Raw genomic sequence first — 25,142 nt, 5'->3', positions numbered from 1 at the left:
ATGTAAAAAAGGTAAAAGGTAAAGGACCCCTGGACGGTTAAGTCCAGCCAAAGGCGACTATGGGGTTGCGGCGCTCATCTCACTTTCAGACCAAGGGAGCTGACGTTTGCGCACAGACAGCTTTCCGGGTCATGTGGCCAAACCACTTCTGGCACAATGGAACACCGTGACGGAAGCCATAGAGCACGGAAACACCGTTTACCTTCCTGCCGCAGTGGTACCTATTTATCTACTTGCACTGGCATGCTTTCGAACTGGTAGGTTGGCAGAAGCTGGGGCAGAGCAACGGGAGCTCACCCCGTCATGCAAATTCGAACCGCCAACCTTCTGATCGGCAAGCCCAAGAGGCTCAGTGGTTTAGACCACAACACCACCCGCGTCCCTCACCACGTACCTGTGTACTCACCACATCGATACCCCATACATGCCATATATTTGACCTCACATAGAACAACTGAAGGTGCATGAAAACTCATTGACGTATAATGACATTTTGTCATGAAGGGAAATAATAAAAGGCATTCCACAATGAAAAATTCACCTACTAGCTGCAGGATCCTATATATGTCTAGTCAGAGGGGCGTTACAATAAATTTGATGGGGTTTACTACCAGGTAAGTGGATATAGGATTGCCTCCTAAGGCTGTAGTCAAAAGTCTTTGAAATTATTCTCCCACGCCATCCAAGCCCTGAGTTTTAATGCAGAATGTTAGGGGCAAATGGACAACAGCATGTAACACATCTGCTAAAATATCTAAACTGGCTGTCCATATCCTACTGAGCCAGGTTCAAGGCCCTTGGGTTGATACACAAAGACCTGCACAACTTGGGTCCAGGATACCTTAAGGACCATCTGGGCCTAGGGTGCCAACCTGAATAAAATATTGTGGGGGCCCAGGTAAGCCCCGCCCCACACAATCGATCACATGACGTGGTGCGCACACACCATTTGAATTGGAATGCCCATCATCTTTGTGGGGGGCTTCCCCCCTCAAATATTTGATTATCTTGGACATAGGTGTGTTCAGCTACTTGAGGACTGTGCAAGACACAACTTTTACTTCCATGCGTGAAAGAGTCATCACAGATCAAGTACCAATAGCTACCAGCTCAGATCACCTCCTCAAATGCAGTGGGGGTCATTTGAACATTCAGCTGTGAGCCCTGAAGTAGACCCAAGCACCATGCATACCTTAGTGGAGGGTGGTTCATTAGGACACACCTGCTAGCCTTATTTGCATCCAATCCAGTGGATGGCAAGGGATGTGAAAATATACCCATTTCAATTTCTCTCTGTTTCTCATTTTTTCCAATCTTAAATTTGATTCTTCACATCGGTTTGCACATTTTTTTTAGACAAACGTCCTCATGAAAATTCATCAACATTTCAGTTCGAATTTCTCCTAATACACATTTTTAGATGCAATTTTGCCTAACATTTTTGCAATGCAAAATACAATGCATTTTTGCATGTTATTTTCACTAAAGCAGGCAATTATCTGCACACTTTATGCATTTTTGCAGACATTACTTGATTAGAGAATGGCACTGCAAACTTCTAAGAAGCACACATTCTGAGGGATGCCCACGTTTCAATTTGTGTGTTGTTTTGGAGGCTACTAATTAAGCAGGTTCAGCTTGAGATGTGAATTGAACTGAACCTCTCCCCCATCTCTAAGGGTGACACTAGCTATGAGCTTCCTCCTCCTTAGTCTCCGTGTTGCCCTTATCAGAACTTAGCAGGGAGGAGGATGGGGGCAAAACGAAGACTTGGTGGTTCTGCCTGCCATCGGCTCTGGCTCCCCCTACTGTTGGACTCCCTGCCTTGCGCCCAACCAGCCCCAATGGGCGCCAGCCTCCACTTGCAAACATGTGTGAATATCTAACCCGTTACTCTCATGCCTACAGGGATGAATGCAGCGACACTTCCCCCATAGCTCAGTCCTTGTTCTTAAAGGGAGGCTACTGATCTGAATGAGGGCCTCCTCTGTCTAAGTAGCTCTGCAGGGATTGGATCATGATCTAAGCCCACCCGCCTGCCTACTAACCATAGGATTAAGGGCTGCTGTTCTCTGGCCCGCCTCTTTCCCCGTTCCTCTGCTAACTAACATCATCCCCTGGGGTAAGCTACCATCTTTACATGATAATTTTTTTAACCTCATTTCTGCTTCTTGGCCTGCCGCTCTCAGGGGATTAGCTGCTAGGCTGGGCCCGAGAGCCTCCTTGAACGTGGCTTGCTTCAGCCACCCTCCCCACCCCCCCATGGGAACCTGTCTCAGGACAGCTTCGGTCAATGGCTTCATCCCTTTGCATTCAATTTGTACCTCCTAATCCCCCACAAAGACTTAGGCCCCAAGGTTTCAATGGCTCCTTTTCCCACATGCCTTTGGTCCCCCCCCGTCCCGTCCCCGCATGCACTTTGCCCTCCAAAACAGGATAGACTTTTGCTCTGTACAACCCTCGACGGGGAGGATACTTGCTTTTCCACTTAGGCTCATGACTGGCATTTGCTAGGGAAGAGGGGGAAGGTTGATGGAGGAGTGCCAAAAGGAGACTGAAGCCTCAACAAATGGAACTCCACGGTCAGCTCGGCTCGAAAACACCTTGACTATTGAGGGATAAATTCCTTCCTTCGCTAGGGTCAAGGGAATCCTTCATGGAAAGAACTAGCGAAGGCTGACTTCATAATTACGCACATTCATCAAATGTTTCCTGTGACTTGAGAGCCTGGGCATTTCCCACCCTCGACGAAATATTAAAATGGCTTCTCTTAGACCCAGTTGCTCCCAAATTCTTTGCTGGGACACACTGGTCAGTTATGCGAGGAGCTGCTGACAAAGCAGTTGTGTGCCCAGTTTTACAAGGGACGGTCTTCTGGCAGCTTGGGATGGGTGCATCTGTCACGCTTTACAACCTTAAGTTTAGTTCTCCACATTTGCACATCAGTTTGTGAATCACAGTCGTACCTTGGTTCTCAAACAGAATGCGTTCCAGAAGTCCGTTCGACTCCTGGAACCATTCAAAAACCAAGGCGTGGCTTCTGATTGGCTGCAGGAGCATCCTGCAGCCAATCGGAAGCTGTGCTGGACGTTCAGTGTCCGAAAATTGTTCAAAAACAGGAACACTCACTTCCGGTTTTCGATCATTCAGGAGGCGAAACGTACGAGTACCAAGGCGTTTGGCAACCAAGGTATGACTGTATTTAAAAGCAAGTCCTTGTGAAAATGGATCAACCTTTTAGTGCAAACTTCTCCCGACATACACATTTTTATATGTTATTTTCACTAATCTATGCATTTCTATGCACACTTTACCCCCAACATACGGTACCTATTTTTGTGCACATTACAGTGGTACCTTGGTTCTCAAACTTAATCCATTCTGGGAGTCCTTTCGACTCCCAAAACCATTCAAAAACCAAGATGCGGCTTCTGATTGGCTGCAGGAGCTTCCTGCACTCAAGCAGAAGCTACGTTGAATGTTCAGCTTCCAAAAAATGTTCGCAAACCGTAACACTTACTTCCGGGTTTGCGGCGTTTGGGAGCTGATTTGTTTAGCAACTAAGCCATTCGGGAAGAAAGGTTTGACTGTACTTTGCCAGAGACCTGCATTGCAGAATTTGTAGAAATACAAAATGGTAAGGGTGGCTGTGTTTTGGTTTGTGTATTGTTTTGTAAAGTGCAAATTAGGTGATTTGCCTTTAAACGCAAAACTGAAACATATTTCTACCTTACTGACACAGCCACCTAGTTCAGGGATGGGCAGAAGGTAGATCAGGATCTGCAAGCAGATCTCAGAGTGATTTGAAGCTGATCAGCAAGGATTTGTGAATCCCCCTTGTTGAACAACTGCAAGAATGATGCATGTCTTGTATTGGAAGGGCTGTCCAGTTCAAGTCAAGTTTCAAGATAGAAACCAGAAGAAGGGAGGGTGACTGGCTGGGAACAGGACTTGAAGTTGCCCTTTAGCAGGGAGCAGATGGGATTGCAGACCGAGCAGGTATAAAGGTCCATTGGTTGCAATCTTCCCCACTAAGGTGTGATGTGCTACAGTTTTATTTGAATTATAGTTATTACTTCTATATGGGTGCATATAATTTAGCATGTGCAAATTATAAATCTGTGTCCTCCTTTGTTTCTAATATACATTCTTCTATGCTGTTATCACAACTATGTACAATTAAAAGCACACTTTCCCCTCACGTACACATTTTTGTACACATCATTTGGTTGAAGAAATGCATTGTGAAAAGTGAGAACTTCAAAGGATAGGGTCACCTTGGCTCATGCATTGTTTCAGGATGTGTGAGTTAGGGAGTTTTGCATTAAAATGCAAGCTGAAGCAAATTGCTCCCCCATCCCTAGCTGGGAATTATATTTCTGAATGCTTTCTTCTTTCAAAAATAATAATAAGACTTCCATGCAAGCAGAAAATTAGCACAGCAGAACCTTCTCCCTACCCCCCTTTTTTTTACTTCCAGGGAATTTTGCACATCAAAAATGGCATTTTGCACCTGCCATCTGAATTAGCACACAGTCCCCTCTGTTCCCTCAGGATTCTGCAGCCTCGTTTGATGGCACTTGCAGGCTAGATAAGAGACTCTTCATTGGCGCCTTGTCTGTGTCTCACTTTGCCCAGGTCCGACATGCAGCTGCCCAGATTGAGGATCAGAACAGAAAATAGTAGTGCTTTTTTGTCTTTCTCTCTCTCTTACACACACACACACACACACACACACACACACAGAGCATGTGCAGAGGGCATGATGGGTTCATAATAAACCTCTGCTGTAATGTCTCCCCTTTGGTGAGAAACAACTCAGCAACATTGTTAAACCAACTTGGCTTGTCCAACCTTTTGACCACTGACCTCTCCTGGCCTTTGAGAAGGCCAGCTGATAAAATCCTTTAAAAGCAAACAGGGCATAATGTTGTTTGTGTGGGGACAGGAAGCAGAGGAGAGGCAGGTTTGAACCAAATTTACATTCTAAACCCTGTAAAGGGTGGTGGTCAAATTACAGATGAAAATGATGCAGAAAGAGTGGAAAGGGAAATGGAGTTCATTGTGAAAACAGCACTGCTATATCAGGAAGATGTTGGGAACCTGTGGCCTTCAGGTTGTTGGACTACCACTCCCATCATTTCTGACCTTTGGCCATGCTAGCCAGGGCTGATGGGAGTCGGAGTTCAACAATATTCTGGAGTGCAAGCCCCCCATTCTTGCTTTATTGGAGCCACTGTCAAAGAAACGGCGACATGTGGGGGGAAAAAAGGGATGTCCCGGTTATCCTGGGACAGTTGAGGGGTATGCACTAAGTGCTATTAAACACCAGTCCTACTCAGAGTAGACCATTGAAATTAAAGGCCCCAGTAGCACTATATATCCCAAGCAGCATCACACCACTTTAAACAGTCATGGCTTCCCCCAAAGAATCTTGGGAACTGTAGTTTGTAAAGAGTGCTGAAATTTGTTAAGAAGCCCCTCTTCCCTGGGAAAAGGGATTGGTTGTTAAACCTCTCTGATAAATGTAGCTCTCTGAGGGGAACACGGGTCTCTTAACAAATCTCAGCACCATTAACAAACTGCAGTTCCTGGGATATTGGGGGGGGGGTGCCCTGACTGCTAAAAGTGGTATAATAGGGCTTTAAATATGTGGATATATGGCTTAAAGCTCTATTTTCTCTGTGTTAGTTTCCTCGCTGATACAGTGGTACCTCGGGTTACATATGCTTCAGGTTACATACGCTTCAGGTTACAGACTCCACTAACCCAGAAATATTACCTCGGGTTAAGAACTTTGCTTCAGGATGAGAACTGAAATCGTGCTTTGGCAGCGCGGCAGCAGCAGGAGGCCCCATTAGCTAAAGTGGTACCTCAGGTTAAGAACAGTTTCAGGTTAAGAACGGACCTCCGGAACGAATTAAGTACTTAACCTGAGGTACCACTGTAGTGGGCACGCTCAGGGGCTCATGAGCTCCCTGGTGTGGAGGGGGACTAGTTCCTTGGCTAGTAATATTTTAGAATAAATTGGCTGGCCCTTTCTTGCCTGAGCAGAGTCCAGATCCAAGGCCACATTCATGCATCCACTTTCTGAGGTCTTATTAACTGAGAATTGTGAGGGCAACCCAAAACTGATTAAGAATGTGTTGTTGAATTGCCTGGCATTCATCCTCCAGAGATGACAGAGGTAAAGTCCCCAATTAGCCAGAGGCACATTTCCTAACTGAAAAAAATCACTAGGCACTGATTTGCTCCTCAATTCAGTAAGCAAGGCTGAGAGATTATCCACACATCACTTTCCAGGCACAGATCTACGCTTAAAAGCTCAGTGTCCTGTCCAAGCCCCAGAGCTTTCTCCATGAAAACCTGCTCTTTAGCGCTCAATCGGAGCAAATGTTGATTCAGGTTTTTGCTGTTTGCTCCAACTGAGCTTTAAAGAGCAGGTTTTTCATGGAGAAAGCTCTGGAGGAAACAAAAAGGCACCTGGACACAGAACTTTAAAGCACCGACCGTGCCTGGAAAGAGTGGAGGAAAGGTACTCTTTTGTGTAAGGTTGAGCCAATATTCCCTCCCCAGTTACCCAAAGTATGGTCCCCACCTGCAAAAGAAACAGGGACCAACTTTCGTTCTTGGGGAAGTGGAGGCATTCATTTTGATCTGTGTGGAGGAGGTGGTTGCTACTTATGAGGAAGTCCAGCCTGTGTAAATAGTCTCACTCTGCTTCCCACTGTCCACACTTCCCAGAATGCCTCTGGGAAAGATGTGACGTTGCTTTTTTATTGCGCAGCTTTGGCCAATGCACACTTTCTTTTTGCAAGCGGCTTCTCCTGATATATGCACTCTTGTAAACATCATTTGGTTGGAGAACAGCATCGCAACATTCAGGTAAGACTTAAGAGCCAAGCAACCAACTTTGATATCTGAGGGGAAGCAGTTCAGCAAGCAAACCATCCCTTGATTCTATTCCCTTATAACTACACCTCCCAGCAGTCTTTGGGAGAAGCTATGACTTTTTTAGGTGGCATGACATGGCTTTTAAATGTATAGTGCAGACAGGGCCTTACGGCATCTCTTCCATGCTATAGCTGCCATGCAGCCAAAATTAACTGCCAGCCAGGGATGTAGGCAGTTTCTTGACTGTTGCACCACTAAAGAAAAGTTACCTCAGGTCAACTGAAGCCAGACCGTCCTGGCTGATCACAGCCTGCTGGATCACCTTCATCTCCAATTGCCATGCCGTGCAGTGGGAACTTGCCGCCATTGCCGCCACCTCCCCTCCCCATCCCCACAAAGCAAACTGTCCAATTAGAACAGGGTCTCTTTGCTTCCATCTTTGCCGACAGTTAATTAAGATGCGGTTGCTGGCAGCAGTTGACAAATCCCAGGACCGTGTTGTAAAAAGGTGTTTGTGTGTGTGTGGCTTTATCCAGCACGAGAAATGGGGGTGTTGTATCCTAAGGGGACATGCACAGCTGACGTTCAACTCCCTCTCTCTCTCCTCAGGTGTGAGAAGTACATGCAGACGCAGCAAAGAACAGCCACTTTCCCCTCTCTCTTTTGCATCTGGTCTCCTTTCCCACTCCACTTCTTATAAGCATCACCTCCCCGTGCCTGCTTCCTTGCTCCAAACACTCCCTTGTCTGTTGCCCCAAATCCACCTTACTGGAAACAGCCTATGAAATAAGTCTACATAGCAATAACTGAAGTTGCATTACTAAAACACTCCTTCTCTAGATGCCACCCTGATTTCTCTATCTCAAGATCATCCTCACTATTTTGCCAGGACGGCAACAGTTTCTCTCAGGTATAACGTATACTTTTCAAGCTTGCGATCACCTACCACCAAGGTGTCGTTAGGGCTGGACTAGTGGGTGCCAGTCTGGGGCCCTGTCCATCCCAGAGAGACCCACCCAGGCCAGGGAACTCCCAAAATCCAAGCAACACCATGGCTAAGTGGCCTTTATTCTTCTTTTGAGTGTTATGCTTCCTTCAGCAGCACAGAGCTCTGGTGCTGGCTTCCAACTCGGCAGCCGTTCCTGAGACACCTGGCATTGTGTAGTCATCAGTGAGTTTCCTCCTCCCTCCCAATCCCTTTTCCTTTTGTGTTATGTCTGTTATATTTAAACCTGATGGAAGGAGCTGTCTTAAAAGAATCATCTCTGCAAGCTGCTCTGGGGGCCTCTTTTTGTAACTAAAGAGCAGGGTAGCAATGTGTGATATCCAATACAGACCCATTGAAATTAGAAACTTGCATTCATTAATTTCAATGGGAAAACTCTGAATAGGACTAGCATTGGCTTAGAAACAAATATAGTTTAATGAACTCCATGCCCTCTCTAACATACAGTGCTAAAGTTCCCCCAGTGTGACTTTCTATAGAGCTTGTAACCAGGAAAAAACATTCCAGTGGTTCTCTCCATACCATCAGGATTCTTCTGTGTCCACTACATCTATGTTCTTAGTTTACAGTAAAGCACTCCATTTCCCCCAATCTTGGCTCAGAGGTTTCAAGAATTAGTAAATAAACAGCTACACATTGTCCCCTTTTCCAAAGGTCTCTGGCAGGTGAATTCCATCCTGTGGCTCTTTGCAGGGATTCAAGCAAGGTTCTCTCCCAACCATAAGGACATAAGGAGAACCCCTCTGGATCAGGCCAATGGCCCATCTAGTTCAGCATCCTAGCAGGACCCAAGCGCATAAAAACCTCTCTGTTCCTACGGCTTCCAGCAACTGGCATTCAGAAGCATTTATGCCTCTGACTGCGCGTTGGCAGCCCTATTTGGAGAAGCCATTGGGAACTGAACCTGCAACCATCTGCGCACAAGGCAGATGCTGTGCCACTGAGCTAAAGGTAGTGCCTTTGCTGGTTATTAGAAGGAAAAGAAGGAGAAACAAATTTGAGGGTACAGTCTAGCATTAAGCGCTTTTAATATCCACTGATTCCAACAGGAGGGATTTCGACAGCATGCGTTTCAAGCCTCCCCTTCTCCAGCTGCGTTATCACAGATCTTTCAGCATGCTAATCACATGCTGGCTTTCGGAGCCTTGAGCATTTTGGTCTTCCTGACCCCAGACGCTGCCACCACGAGTGGGTCCACCGCGCACTTAGAGATGAGAGGGCATTCGAAAGCTCTCTTCCAGATTGCCTCTGGCTCAGAAGCTTCCTAGGGGGCGGGGGATGGAAGCAGAGAATCTCAGACCAATCTGAGGAATATGAAGGGGCCCAAAACACAGCCTTGCAAGCTCTTCTCAGATCAGCTCCAGCTTGGGAATTTCCCAGAAAAAGGGGCAGGGGGGGGGGAATCAGAGGGGACAACCCAAGCCCATCTGATAGTTTGGGAAAATGCATTACAAGCCACTTTTAGGATAGCTACATATTCCATCATTTTTCAAGCTTTGCCGCCTAACGATGCAGAATGCCTGGATGGAGGGAAAGAAGGAAAGGACAATATTATTCCCCTCTTCTTTCTTCTGCTCATACCATTTCTGCTCTAGGCACCTTTGGATGAGGCTAGTCAGGGGAGCTGTTGCGGACATGCAGGGGAGGCCAGTAATTCTCCGGCTGAGATTTCAAACTGAGACGGTGAATATGTTTGGGGCTTGCAAAGCTCACTTCTTCTTTTTAGGTGATCTTTCACAAGCTCTGCAGCTCGTATCCAAGTCCTGAACTTGGGGGAACTTTGCTGCCACTTCTAACCACATGATATTATAGATTTCCACTTGTCTTTGCATGCAGCAGGAGGATGTAAACACTTTTTCTTCCAGGCTAACCTCACAATGGTGCAAGATGCAAGAAGAGAAATAATAATAATAATAAGGGCACAATCTATTCCATGAAGAATCTTTGCATCCAGACAAATGATGGTAGCAAATATTACAGCTTCCAGAAAACCACAACCTTCTTGTGTACTTGAGAGCGTAGGAGATTAAACAAAACAAAACAAAACAAAAACCACTCAAGGAATTCCAAAAGGAGAAGCTGATTATACTGATCTGGTTGCCTGCATTGTCCTATAAGAAAAGAAAAAGAGAGGCTCATGTGTAAAGACAGGGGAGAAATTCCATTAAGTTTGCATTTATCATTCACTCTTTCCAAAACAATACCAAAACAGAAACATAGCCATCCTTTGAAATTCTCTGAATTTTTCAGGGTAGATCTCAAAGTAATGTGTACAGAAAGGCATAAACATGCTGGCCATTGGCTCGAAGAACAAGGGTTTAATTTGATTTGCATATACTAGGGTGAAGTATGCATGAAAATGCATTATATTAGGGAAAACCAGTGGGGTTTTTCTGGGGAGACGCAGGTGTACGCATACCCCTAGACATTTTGTGAATCAAAAGTTTGCTCTCATTGAGGGGCAGTATTTCAATATGAGTAGGAAAATGAGAGTACCCCTAAACATTTTTTTTTAAGGAAAAAAGCACTGGGGAAAACTGATTTGCAAAAACGAGTCCATTAGGCAAAAAAAGTGTGCATTAGGAGAAATTCACAACTAATTAAAACCTTTTTAAAACAATTAAAACCAACGATAAGCTAAAAAGTCAGACTAGAACACATGTCAATGTTCTCCATGTCTGAACACACTTGCCTAAAGAAAATGGTTTTCAGCAGTCACCAAAGAGAGCACACTGAAGGCACTTCCGAAGTGCAGGTTCTGTCACACTAAAATATCAGTTTACTACAAATGAGGGGAAAGCATTATGTGGCACTTGTAATGGTGCCGGTTCTGCAGATTGAAGGGGCTGAGTGAGTATATATGGGTGAGGAGAACTTTCATGTAAATTGGTCCCAAACTGTTAGGCAAGATCAGGTGAGATTGCGTGAGATTGCAAGGTGGAACTAGGTGAGATCGTGTACAGGTTATGTATACTAGGAGAAACCTGGATGAAAACACACACATAAAATTTCCTGCAGGTGAACTGAACTCAAGTCTCAAAAAATCTGAAATTGTCAAGATTCATTTGTCCCGAAATAGGGGTCCCATTTTACCCTTGGCATGGACTCCAGTGGATTAATTGTCTGTCACAGGCTTTGTGTTTGAGTCGTTCATACAATACAGGCTGCTCTCTTCATCCCCAGGTACCTGATAAGGCGAAAACATCTGTTAGGTCCCAACTTATTTATTTATCATGGTTATCTGTAGCTTTTATGGCCCTGGAGAAAGGAGAGGCCCGGAAGACGCACAAAGAGGGAAAACAAAACAAAACTGTTATACAATGAAGTCCTCATGTGACAGGGAACAGCACCATCTCGTGGCTTAAAGAGGCTTGCTTTACTTTCCTCACCATAGAGTTCACACAAGCCTTAGATGTCTTGGACTACAACTCCCATCAGTCCCAGTCAGCACAACCGAGGGTGATGGGAGTTGTAGTCCTAAAAATATCTGGAGGGCAAAAGCTTGTCAAAAGGCTGGTCCACACCAATATGGTCTGCCTAGAATTGTAGTTGTTATTAGTATGGATAAGAATGGATAATATGAACAATAATCTACATATTTATTCAGTTTTGTTTACTAGATAACCTGCAATATGGACTGAGTTTGGTCATATTTTTGGTAAAGGGAGAATTTTGTATCGGAGCAAATTTATTTAGTTCTTATCCCACCGTTTAACCACAAATGGCTCCCAGAGTGGCTTACGTATAATGAAAGCAAGACAGTCCCTACCACAACACACAAAGGAAAAGGAACAGGGAGGGAAGAGGAAAATTAAAATCCAGGCACCAATTTCCAAACAGTTGTTCTTATAATAACCAGCCGGCCCAGTTTAGGGGCAGAGGTTTAGCAGGAACACGTGCTAAATCTGTCTGTTGCATAATCTAGCATTGCTCCAGATAAGATTTGACTTGCATTGCATCAAAGACGGGAACCTGTGGGCTTCCAGATTTTGTTGGACTACAAATTCCATGATCCCTGGTTATCGGCCAGGCTGGCTGGGACTAATGGGAGTTTGAATCCAGCAACATCTGGAGAGTTACAGCTTTCCCCAGCCTGTGCTAGATGCCCCATGTTCCAAATACTCAGCAAGACAAAAGATTATTCCACACTTTAGAGTTGTGGATCAAGTCAGCTGAATCAAACTCTGCAAAGACAGAATCCTTCAGCTGTCTGAAAATAGAGGTCTACACCACTTACTTCCCAGTAAACATTATCCTCAAAGCAGTTTTCATCTGTGGGGTCTCCAAAGAAAGGTAGTTTCAAAATGCCACCTGAAGGAAAGATAACAGAGCAGGGAGTTCATTCTATTATTTTTATTTTTATTTATATTCCGCTTCTGTGCCAAAATGGTTTCTAAGTGGTTAACAACTGTGTAATTAAAACACACGGATTATGAAAACAGCTTTAATTAAAAAATAAAAGAGAGACCCAGTTAAAAAGCATGGCAATTAAAGCAGTTAAAAATAATTAAAGCAATATGACACGCACCTCAGGGCAATATGGTTTTTCATTAGGCCCCTGGCTGCAGTTTGGTGGGGCAGGCCAACTAGGAATCAGGGATGCAGCAGAAATTTGATTCAGTTTGATTGTTGTTTCATTTAAAGGCACACCTGAATTGAAATGCAGCCACCCTTCAAGATTTGCAGTTACCTGAATTTGCCGGTGCAGTTTTTCAGTTAATGTTTATAACATAGAAAACATACTAGGGGAGTAGATATAATTGAATATATGAGTGGAAATAACATGTATTTTATTAGGGGATATACTGCTTGCCAAAATGTGTCTGTCAAAACTGAAAGGAAAAAAAAAGTGATCGTGAGTTGAGAAACTCCTCAAGAAACTAATTTTGGGCCCAAGACTGTTTGAAGTGTGACAGGTAACAGTAAACTGAATTATTGGAAACATTGCAAATAGGTTTTTTTTAAAAAAAAAATCATAACCCAACATGCCACAAGAGGGCAGTAGTGAAACACCACAAAGAACCATGAGGCTAAAATTGTAGGCAGTTGCTGGGATAAGACAGTAAAGAACTCAGGATGGCGGCGCAGGCTGGACTTTGAATACCAAAGAAGCAGAAGGACATTTGCCATTGTAGGCCCAGATCAAAGCCTGATCTGACTTAACACAACCTGGGCTCCCTGGGTCAGTCACATAAAACAAAGACCATATAACACCAGTCCTGAAAGACCTATGTTGGCTCCCAATACATTTCTGAGCACAATTCAAAGTGTTGGTGCTCACCTTTAAAGCCCTAAACGCCCTCAGCCCAGTATCCCTTAAGCAGTGTCTCCACCCACATCGTCCAGCCCGGACACTGAGGTCCAGCGCTGAGGGCCTTCTGGCGGTTCCTTCAATGTGAGAAGTGAGGTTACAGGGAACCAGGCAGAGGGCCTTCTTGGTAGTGGCGCCCGCCCTGTGGAACGCCCTCCCATCAGATGTCAAGGAAATAAACAACTACCTGACTTTTAGAAGACATCTGAAGGCAACCCTGTTTAGGGAAGTTTTTAATATTTAATGCTGTATTGTTTTCAACACTCAATTGGGAGGCACCCAGTGTGGCTGGGGAGTAAATAATAATAATAATAATAATAATAATAATAATAATAATAATAATAATAATAATAATACAGGTGGCATTCCTGTCTGGCAGATCAAAAAGGGACAAAAGGACTAATGCGACACAGAGCCTGAATTCCGAGTCAAAATGGAAAGGCACATTTGGACTCAGTCATGACTGGCATTCTCCAGAGTCTCTGGCAGAGGGGTCCTTCCCATCTCTCGCTTCCTGATTCTTCTCACTGGAGATGTCAAGGATTGAACCCTGGGCCGTCAGCATGCAAAGCTGTGGTTCTACCACGCACCTACGATGGCCCCTCCTGCCAAGGCCATGCCCAGTGATACAGCGATGCCAGCTGCTTGGAAGCCGCCTTGGATGCTGGGTGTTCTGTGGCTGAAGTCTCCCGTGAAGTCAAAAGCACGGATGAGCCTGCGTGGAAGGGGAGCAACAGGAGGAAGGAAGGGGTGTCAGGCTTTCCCACATGTTCAGAGAGAGAGCAACCCAAAGTCCTTTCAGAAGCGTCACTGTTTTGCCAAAGCAAAGCCCATGCTTTCCTCAGAATTGTGAGCTTTTCTTTAACACGTGACGATGCGGTTACACTTCAGTCAGGGCTTGGAAATCCCAGGCCCGGGGCGAAATGTGGCCCCTTTGGCCTTTTTGCCTGGCCCTTGTGCCACACCCCATACCAGCCCTGTTTTGCACCCAGAATGTTTCGACTTCACTGAGCTGCACCCAGTGGCGTAGCGTGGGGGTGCAGGGGGGGGCGGCCGCACCGGGCGCAACATCTGGGGTTAGGGCAAATCCATGGGTTAGGGGGCGCAAATCCACGGGTTAGGGGGCGCAAATTACTTGCCTTGCCCCGGGTGCTGACAACCCACGCTACGCCACTGGCTGCACCCTTGAACTCTGATGATGATGATGATGATATAATTTTTTATACCCCGCCCTCCCCAGTCAAGGGGACACGGGTGGCCCTGTGGGTTAAACAACAGAGCCTAGGACTTGCCGATCAGAAGGTCGGCGGTTCGAATCCCCGCAACAGAGTGAGCTCCCATTGCTCGGTCCCTGCTCCTGCCAACCTAGCAGTTCGAAAGCACGTCAAAGTGTGCTGTGTGCTGCTCTGGTTCGCCAGAAGTGGCTTAGTCATGCTGGCCACATGACCCGGAAGCTGTACTCCGGCTCCCTCGGCCAATAAAGCGAGATGAGCGCCACAACCCCAGAGTCAGCCATGACTGGACCTAATGGTCAGGGGTCCCTTTACCTTTACCTTACCCCAGCCAAGACCGGGCTCAGGGTGGCTAACACCAGGTATAAAAACAATTGATTAAAATACAACTTAGAAACAAGATTAAAATGCAACATTAAAATGCAGCCTCATTTCAGTAGAAACTCAAATCAAAAACTTTTTGGGGGATGAAAACGTCAAGTCTTCACCAAGGTCAACTATCCAGATTGGTCCTACATGGGCCAGAAAAAAGCCAGGGAAGTTGCCAAATAGGAGTTCCATCACAAAAGGAGAAAGGAAAAAGGAAAGAGGGGGAAGGAATCAAGTTGATTCCAAGCCAAAGGCCAGGCGGAACAACTGAACAATAATGTCTCTTTGCATCTCAGGAAGGGGGAATAAGAGAGGTGAGTGTGCATCGAAAACTAGCCTGCTGTACTAGCGTGAAATTTGCATTTGTTGCTCCGCCCACATTTGCCTCTGGCCCCACCCACCACTAGTATGCGGCCCTAGGAAGATTACCCTGAATGGAATGTGGCTCTTGAGTTAAAAAAGTCTTCCAGCTTCTGCTAAGTAACAGGCATAAAAATAAAAATGCAGGTGAATTGGCGCCATAGAATCAAGTTCTATATCCCCTTCATCCCCCACCCCAAACAAAACACACCACCCTTCAGAGATGCTCACCCTTCCTTCCCGTAGACTCCTTCAGTCGCAGCGGCAGCCGTGACGGCCCCCACAATTCCCCCAATCAGTCCTGGCATCCCATGTAGGTTGTGGATACCGCATGTGTCTTGAATACGCAGCTTGGACTCCAGGAAAGGCTGGCGGGCATGAGGGGAGAGCAAAGGATTTAGAAGCAGAACCCGAAACACAGTGTTGCAATGTGGGGTGCTCCTGTTCAGCCATGACCCTCTTCTAGAATACTCCATTCCATGGCTGCCGCCACACACTGGTTTTCTGTTCCCATATAGTCAGCCAGTCACTGCTCAGTTAGCTGTTTCAAGGTTCCCTCTCCCTCAGGATGCTTGTCTTTTTTTAAAAAAAATAATACAGTGGTACCCCAGGTTACATACGCTTCAGGTTACAGACACTTCAGGTTACAGACTCTGCCCAGAAATAGTACCTCGGGTTAAGAACTTTGCTACAGGATAAGAACAGAAATCGTGCTCCGGCGGCGCGGCGGCAGCAGCAGGAGGCCCCATTAGCTAAAGTGGTGCTTCAGGTTAAGAACAGTTTCAGGTTAAGAATGGACCTCCAGAACGAATTAAGTACGTAACCAGAGGTACCACTGTAATGTTGTGCTTCAGCAAACCTTGAGGTTCCCTGAAGCCTACCAGTACTGCCTGCTTGTGGTGCAGGTGCAGCTCTGGCTACATAGCGAGTCGTACCTGTCACCCCCCCCCAGCTGTTATTGGACTGCAGCTCCCATCATCCCTCACCATTGGTCATTCTGGCCAGGACTGATGGGAGATGTAGTCCAACAACATCTGGGTTCTCCGTGCCTAGAGCAGGGTAGAGGTTAGGCACTAGGAAACCCAGGTTCAGATCCCCACTTGGCTAAGTAGCTCACCGTGGAACTTGGGATCTCTCAGCCTAACCAACCTCGCAGGCTTGTTGTGAGAATCAAATGGAGGGGGAGGAGAGCCATGTATTCTGCCTTGAGCTCCAAGAAAGGAAGCCAAGATATAAACATAGTGGAGAAATAAATAGGCCCCATCTGATTGGTCCTAGTACAATAGGATCCACAATGCAGCAGTCTGATTGGTCCTAGAACAATAGGATTCAGAATGCAGCAGTCTGATTGGTCCTAGAACAATGCAGCAGTATGATTGGTCTGCAGGAGCCACCCAATCCAGCTCCAGGTGGAAGTGAATCCACAACCTGATTGGCCTAAAGGAGAATCCCAGAATTAGCCAATCCCGTGCAGCCCATTGTGTAAATAATGTATATAAAGCAGATATTTTTGGGGAACTTTCATTCCTCCTCACCACTATGAGCTGAATAAAGAGCATGAAATCCACTCTCGATTCCGAGTATATTTCATACGCATTGCCGAGGACTCTGGCACATATTATAGATCTACGGTGGGCAGAATACTGGAGATTCCCAATCCACATGTACTGTTGAAAAGCTGCCATAAAGCATGTAGGATCGTGTCACTTGTGGGACATTTCACAATATAGTGGCATATTCGGAAGTGCAGGGTCCTTTCATGATAGTAACAGCTGTGCCATCTCACAGCCACGCCCCTTCTACAATTAATATTTGAAATTTGAAATACTTTATTGTCACTTGTACAACTTGTATACAGTGAGATTACACGAGCAGCCCCCACTCAGCTCTCTTAGCCTTAATTCCCCTTGTTTACTGACGCACACCCACCTAACCTGAAAGTCAGTTGCCCTGTTGTTATCTTTTCATTCAGCAGCCTAACAGCCCACAGATAGAAGCTGTTCTTTACCCTGTTGGTGCGACTAATCATGCTTCTATATCTTCTGCCTGAGGGCAGGAGATCAATAAAATGCCGGCCACATAAGCTTCTAAACATATACAATAATCTGAAAATTGTGCAATAATAATAAGGGGTGCATTGCAACATAGGAGCCCATTTGTAAGGGCCGAGGTGGTTTTGCCTCCCCAATCCATTTTTGAGGGGGCCAGGCCCCCTCAATTTTCAGAGGACATTTGGCTCTGCCTCAGCTATTCGAGAAATTGTATTGCACCCCCTCAAGCAGCTGGAGAAGCTGGCGCTTCCTCATTGCAATGATCAATGCAGATCTCCATGTGTTGCCTTGAAGCTAGATCTAATATTTTCTAAAAAGACTCAGAAGCGCCCTTACCGTGAAGTAGACAAACCCCACGGTAGACACAATGCCACAGATAAAACCAACAATGAGGGAGCCATATGCGGTGAGCATCATTTCTGCTGCAGTGCCCACAGCAACGCCCCCTGCCAGGGTGGCATTCTGGATGTGGACCTGCACAAAACAGCAAATTCAGAATTCAGTAATAATAATAATAATAATAATAATAATAATAATTTTATTATTTGTACCCTGACTGTCTAGCTGTGTTCACGGAACAACCATTCTGCCCGGATGCTGAGATCCAGCGCCGAGGGCCTTCTGGCGGTTCCCTCATTGCGAGAAGCAAAGCTACAGGGAACCAGGCAGAGGGCCTTCTCGGTAGTGGCGCCTGCCCTGTGGAACGCCCTCCCATCAGATGTCAAAGCGATAAATAACTACCTGACATTCAGAAGACATCTTAAGGCAGCCCTGTTCAGGGAAGTTTTTAATCTGTGATATTTTAGTGTATTTTTGGTTTTCTATGGAAGCCGCCCAGAGTGGCTGGGGAAACCCAGCCAGATGGGCGGGGTACAAATAATAAATTATTATTATTATTATAAGGACCACCATTTATAGCACGAGGTTTCCTATTTACTGCGGTGCAGTTAGGCCAGGGTGGTGCCCTTCACACATTTTGGACTCCAAATCCCATCATCCCTGATGGTTGTCCACTGCTGGCTGGGGCTGATGGGAGCTGGAGCCCAGCGACATCTGGAAGACCATGGGTTCCCCATCCCTGTTTTACGAAGGATGGAAGTGAAACTCACATCCCTTATCTCTCACATACTGGTCTATACAATCTTAGGCTGTGTACATTTATACTTCTGAAGTACAATCGGAGCACCTTTTACCGCTCAGAGAATCCTGGGCCCTGTACTTTACCCCCTCACAGCTACAATTCCTGGCAACTGTTAAAAGAAAATTACAGGGCCCAGAATTCTTTGAGGGAAGGAACGTGCTTTAAAGTAGGCATAGCCAAACTCGGCCCTCCAGATGTTTTGGGACTACAACTCCCATCACCCCTAGCTAACAGGACCAGTGGTCAGGGATGATGGGAACTGTAGTCCCAAAAAATCTGGAGGGCCAAGTTTGGCTTTAAAGTGTGTGCACTTTGCTTTATTCTCCTTCTGTCGCCACCCTTTCTGGAGTCCTGTGGTGATGTCTTCTTCCATCACTCTTCTACAAACTGTTGGAAGCCAACCAAACCTTCCCAGCTCATTTGCCAAGCCTCTGCCCTTCTCCTTTCATGGCATCTACCTCCCCTTGTCTCAGTTGCCCCTGCTGTTTGCTAGCACTTTGCTCCTGGACATTTGCAGGTTATCTTCAACTCATTTTTACTCAGAACAGACCCCCTTGGAATTAATGGGCCTAAGTTAGGCCATTAATTTCAATGGGTCTACCCTGACTAAAATTTAATTAGCTATAACCCTATGTTTACTTATGATTGCACATATTGTTTGTTTTGCACTCATTGCAGTTGAGATTGGAGCCTTCGCAGTCCATGGATCTTCGACAGCCACCTTCACTGAATTGTTTTCAGTGCCTGCTAAAATGCAGGCATGTAATATGAAGCCTGGACATGTGGTTTTAATTAGGATAAGTGTTTTATTAGAGCATGGTGCGGGTAACGGCAAGGTTGCAGGCTTGATCCCCTATGGGACGGCTGCATATTCCTGCATTGCAGGTGTTCGGACTAGATGATCCTCAGGGTCCCTTCTAACTTTGCAATTCTATGATAATGGCTTCATTTTATATTTTAATTTATTTTATATAACTTGATTTCTTATGTTTGTTTTTATATTTTTAAAATCACCACTTTAGATCACATTTTGTAAATCCCTGGGAGGTATCCCTGTTCTAGCAAGTGACACATAAATGTTGTTAAATAGAATAAATAAATAAACTGAGGTGTGCCCAGACTGTCAGTAGGGGGTGGGTTCAAGTGCACACTGAGAAACTGAGCTTTGTGCAGTTAAAGTGGATTAAAGTGCTTTGGTGACCTCAAGAAAATCACTTAACGGCAACAGCAACAACTTTTGTGCTTAGGAAAGTGTTGGGGGAATGCGTTGAAAAGTGTATGATGAAACAATGATTCACAGGATATAAACACTGAAGAAGCAAATGGGGATGAATGGTCATTGTCATATATAGCCTACCAGGAAATGAATAAGAATGAAAGCTCAGTCAACACCAGATATGATCATCTAACCCCATGAGCTTTCTTCAAGCAAATCAGAATGACTGCTCAATGAGCTTGTCATGCAGAGGATTCTGAGCAGCTTAAGTAACAGAATTCCAAGCCTTGGATCAGGGCTAGCCAACTCCCATCTAGTATAGTCAAGGATCGGGGATGATGGAGGTTGCAGTTGGAACAATATCTGGAGGGGGACCACCTTGGCTACCCAAGGAAGGTGAGAAGGGCTGCAGCTCAATGGTAGAGCATGTGTTTGTTCTCCAACTTTGTAGAATTCAGTTCCTATCAAAGTCACAGAATCAAATAATTGTAGAGTTGGAAGGGACCGGTATGCTGCCCCTACCACTTATGGCTGTGGGATGTAGTCCATTGGAGCAGTCAAATGCAACATTCCTTGTTTGCCTAGAGAGGACACAGACAGGGGGATGTTGAACCAGCCAGCTGAACTTCCTGTCCCACCTAGTCTGGAGCATCCTCCCCCTGCATGTGACCAGGGAGGTGGGCGTGACCCTGGCAGACCCCACAAAAGGTCCAGCCACGCAGCCATCCTCCTCTTTTGATGCCTTTTCTTCTCTTGGACTGCATTGTTGGCTTTCTGCCAGCAGCACATGGTCCCATCCTTACAAGGGTGTAAGCCACATTGCATCTGTATCTGTATCTGTATCTGTAAGCTAAAGCCTGCCTTCAGGGATCCAACTGTGAACTGAATGTGAGTAAACTTCTTATTACTTTTAAAAGAAGCTTCTTGTGTCTTTATTCTTTTTAGGAGGGATAAAAGGGGACTCAACAGGAACAGAACCCAATCTGAACAAAGCCAGATTGGATTGCTTAAGTAAAGAATCTACCGACTAGCTTTCTGCTATGTATTGGGGAATGTCGCTCTGCTGCTGACTCACAAGCATGATTTAGGAAGGATACTATGAAATCAATATATCCTCTCCTAGTATTTACAACATTCCCACAATAGCACCCATGAAAGGTCTCCATAAATATTTTTCAATAAATATGAGAGGCTATTTGCTCTTCCTGCTCAGTTCCTGCTTGCACTGACTCAGCCCCTCCTAGGCTGAACACACCTCCTCAGACATATCCAGATTTCACTGGATACCAGGATTAGGCACCTACCTACCCTCACTTCCTTTCTGAAAAGAGGAGACATGCAAAGAGGTTCTCTCTGTGGACAAACGTGGTAGTGACTGGTGCCCATGGGATTTGTTCCACCAGCTTCAAAAGCTTGGTGATCTTGCCCTACATCTGCACTGAAATAATCTCAGGATTAGAAAGACCTCTCTCTGGATCCTTGGAGTGTTGTTGACAGTCTGAGCAGACAATAATGAACTATAGACGGTCTCATTATAATGGAGTTTCCTGCATTCAGTAGGCTATACTCTTATCAAGGGAAAGTGACCCTCCTCCTCTTGCTCTCCAGAACCCAATTCTGTCTACATGGTTCCACTGATTATCCTTCCGTTCTTTATTTTCCACTGGTGCCAGTTGCACGGCTGAAGAGATAAGCCTTCTCAGTTAAAAGGCACACTGAATAGTGGCTTGCCTCTTCAACATTTAGCGGAAAACGTTAGCATTCCCCCCCCCCCCCGCTCTTCCATAATGACCATTGGTGGTCCTTGGAAAAGTGGTTTGAAACCACTACACCCAAGAATTTTGGAAACCTTTAATTTCCCTGCAACTCCCCCCAAAATAATTACTTGCCAGAGGCGTGTGTGGATGTGCATCTCCCTACAGTTCCTATGAGCCCACAAAACACAAGGAGCAAAGAAGGGAGCGTACTTATGCACCCCATACTGGTGGTGGCAATGTGAAGATCGTCAGTCTTTGCTCACCATGTTCAGCTTGCCTTTCTTCTGCAACAAGCTCGAGAAGGCCACAGTCGTGAGGACACAGGCTGCCAGAGAGCAATAGGTGTTGATGGCAGCTCGGTGTTGGGCATCTCCATGATCAGAAATGGCAGAGTTGAAACTGGGCCAGTACATCCATAGAAATAAGGTGCCTGGAGGAGGAGGAGGAGGGAAGAACTAACTTGCAACATCAGATCAACGGAAGCATCTAGATCAGTGGTTCCCAACTTTCTCGGTATATCAACCCACAAATCCAATTTTACTTGGGTTCATGACCCATTCATTCATTGTACATGAATTTTGGGCTGTAGTTCTTCTTTGCCACCAGTGAGTGGTCTCCAAGTGTTAAAATATAAGACTCAAGCCTTGCCAGTAACCATTATCAGTCTCTGAGCTACTTTGGCAGGATTAAGGATGGAGAGAAGGGACATTCTTCTCATTAGCAACTGGGCCTGATCTTCCCTAAGCCTGGCCACTCTGCAAGCTGAAGGCGGAAAGCATCAAAAACCAAAGGCAAATCTTACCAATCATAGAGAAGAGATCTGAGTGGTAGACAGAACCCTGCTTATCTTTGGTCTGCTCCAAGTTGGGGCGATACAAAATGGCGGTCACCACTAGCCCAAAATAAGCGCCAAATGTGTGAATGGTCATGGATCCGCCAGCATCTTTAACCTGCAGTGATGGGAGAGAACAGGGGTCAGCCTTGGGAAGGAACGGGAGGGTCTCCATGACTGTCCCACAAGCAGCTAGACCACAATGAGAAAATCCCCTCACAGAGCAACAATTCTTAGAGCGGTCTAACAATCCAATCCCTCTTCACAGAGAACTCTGGGAACTATATTTCTGTGAGGGGAATATACAACTCCCAGGATTATTTGGGAGAAGCCATGACTGTTAAAAGTGTTTTAAATGTGTGGTGTTTAAAATGCATGCCCTCCAACATGTTCAGGGTGAAAACTGGGATGTGCATCTACCAGGCTGCGCTCCCAGGCAAGTCACGTGACCAGTGCGAGAGTACACAGCCAAAACACCTCACATTTTGGGGCTCCGTGATCTCATGAGATATCGTGATCTCACTCGTTTTCAGGTGCCATGCTCTCACATGAGAGAACAGAACCCCCAAATGGGATGTTCTCATTTAATCGGGGCAGTTGAGTGGTATGTAAAACATATGGTGTGAATGTGGCGAATCTTGGCAACAGTGAAAGCTTTCTCCAATGTAGTCAAGGCACCCTCCCCAAGCTCAGGACCACAGCAGAAGTCAAAGGCTTAAAGCTCCCCAACACCCCTCTTTTTTATGCCAGAGTCCAGATCTAGATTGAGCGAGGCCTGTGCTCACTCACCGTTTAAAACAGGGGTAGGTAACCTAAGACCCAGGGGCCGGATCCATCCCAATCGCCTTCTAAATCCGGCCCGCGGACGGTCCAGAAATCAGCATGTTTTTACATGAGTAGAATGTGTGCTTTTATTTAAAATGCATCTCTGGGTTATTTGTGGGGCATAGGAATTCGTTCATTCCCCCCCCCCCCAATATAGTCCGGCCCACCACATGGTCTGAGAGAAGGTGGACTGGCCCATGGCTGAAAAAGGTTGCTGACCCCTGCTTTAAAACAACTACGATTTGTGCAATTGCTAATCCCATGAATGGTGTTCTGTCCAGTTTGGTTCTGAGCTTGGCACATAAAAACAGTGTTTTGGAGCTGATAAAAGAAGAATGTTATACGCGAAAATATAGGAAACTAATCTGGCTTTCCGTTTATGGAGTGAATTCATTGTAATATTATTTGGTGCAACTGACATGAATTTGGCAAACAAGTTGAAATATACTCAGAGTCGCAAAGTGATTTCATGCTCTTTATTCAGCTCATAGCGGTGAGGAGGAATGAATGAATGTCCCCTCAAAGTATCTGCTTTATATACATTATTTACACAATGGGCTGCACATGATTGGCTAATTCCGGAATTCTACTGTAAGCCAATCAGGTTGTGGATTCACTTCTATCTGGAGCATGATTGGGTGGTTCCTGCCAACCAATCATACTGCTGCATTGTTATAGGACCAATCAGACTGCTGCATTCTGAATCCTATTGTTCTAGGACCAATCAGACTGCTGCCTTTTGGATCCTATTGTTCTAGGATCAATCAGACTGCTGCAGTTTGGATCCTATTCAACTCAGTACATAACACAAGTAATATTTCCTAGCGCTTGCAACATTGGTGGGCCTGAGTGAAGCCCAAGGCTGTCCTTGCATCCCACACAGTGACAAAAAAATCTATTTTTGAGCTTGCCTCCCTCAGGGCACAGTCCAGTTCCTCTATCTGATAGTCTGAGGAATGTCTTCCTCTGGGGGTCTTTACACACCATTGCCCTACTTGTGCAATCACATTCCACAAGGCCAGGACCGACACCAGGTTTTTGGATAAGAGACCTGTGGATAAAGCTCCCCAACACCGCCTCCCCCCTTTGTTTTGCCAGACTCCTGATCTAAACTGGGGAAGGCCTGTGCCCACTCACCCATTAAAACAACTACTATTGTGCAATTGCTAATCCCATGAGTGGTGTTCTGTTCAGTTTGGTTCTGTCCCTCAAGCAGTTTTCCTTTCATCCCTCCCCTTCCCACACAGGTGGGTTACTTGGCTGGCTGGGCCCCCACTCTTCCCCCTGCTAGTCGCTCTGCTCTATCTGCACTATACATTTAAAGCAGTATCATACACAGTCATAGCTTCCCCCAAAGAATCCTGGGAAATGTAGCTGGTTAAGGGTGCTGAGAGTAGGAAGGAAATCCCCTATTGCCAGGATAATAATAATAATAATAATTTATTTATACCCCGCCCATCTGGCTGAGTTTCCCCAGCCACTCTGGGCGGCTGCCAATCAAGTGTTAAAAACAGTACAGCGTTAAATATTAAAAACTTCCCTGAACAGGGCTGCCTTCAGATGTCTTCTAAATGTCAGGTAGTTGTTTATCTCTTTGACATCTGATGGGAGGGCGTTCCACAGGGCGGGTGCCACTACCGAGAAGGCCCTCTGCCTGGTTCCCTGTAGCTTTGCTTCTCGCAATGAGGGAACTGCCAGAAGGCCCTCAGAGCTGAACCTCAGTGTCTGGGCAGAATGATGGGGGTGGAGACACTCCTTTGGGGATACTGGGCCGAGGCCGTTTAGGGCTTTAAAGGTCAGCACCAACACTTTGAATTGTGCTCGGAAATGTACTGGGAGCCAATGCAGATCTCTCAGAACCGTCAGCGGCTCCCGGCTGATTGCCCAGGAAGGTATAAAGACAAGGAAGCGCTTCATACAGTCCTTTTTTATTTCATATTTTACAGAGAGAGTCCGTAGAACCCAGCCTCTTGGATAATGGCACGGTCCTGAGTAAATCTCCACTCCCCTTCTCTCCCACTTCTTCATTCGTCATCTCTTCTATGGGTGCTGATAAATGCCCTTTGTCTTTGAGCTCTTTGCTCTCCTACTTTTAAGGCTCACCAGGTTCTGGGAGATGGTGGGTCTGGAATGCTTTCTAGTGATAAC

General features: G+C 45.8%; 1 protein-coding gene across 1 annotated transcript in view; it reads right to left on the bottom strand.

The window, feature by feature from the left end:
* Nucleotides 1–8,904: 8,904 nt before the first annotated feature.
* The window catches only part of RHCG (Rh family C glycoprotein), a 33,807-nt gene continuing 17,569 nt past the window's right edge, over nt 8,905–25,142 (bottom strand). The window contains exons 4-11 of the mRNA XM_083586781.1: nt 22,140–22,287; nt 21,601–21,767; nt 17,560–17,697; nt 15,404–15,540; nt 13,802–13,926; nt 12,138–12,211; nt 10,994–11,087; nt 8,905–10,011 (exon numbers count right to left, since the gene is read on the bottom strand). Coding sequence (XP_083442907.1) covers nt 11,016–11,087; nt 12,138–12,211; nt 13,802–13,926; nt 15,404–15,540; nt 17,560–17,697; nt 21,601–21,767; nt 22,140–22,287 — 861 coding nt within the window. The 3' untranslated portion in view covers nt 8,905–10,011; nt 10,994–11,015. The remainder of the gene's footprint in view (nt 10,012–10,993; nt 11,088–12,137; nt 12,212–13,801; nt 13,927–15,403; nt 15,541–17,559; nt 17,698–21,600; nt 21,768–22,139; nt 22,288–25,142) is intronic.

This window comes from Podarcis filfolensis (genome assembly GCF_964270895.1).
Source record: "Podarcis filfolensis genome assembly, chromosome: 14".
NCBI classification, from domain to species: domain Eukaryota; kingdom Metazoa; phylum Chordata; class Lepidosauria; order Squamata; family Lacertidae; genus Podarcis; species Podarcis filfolensis.
This window is presented reverse-complemented; position numbering and strand designations above follow the sequence as displayed.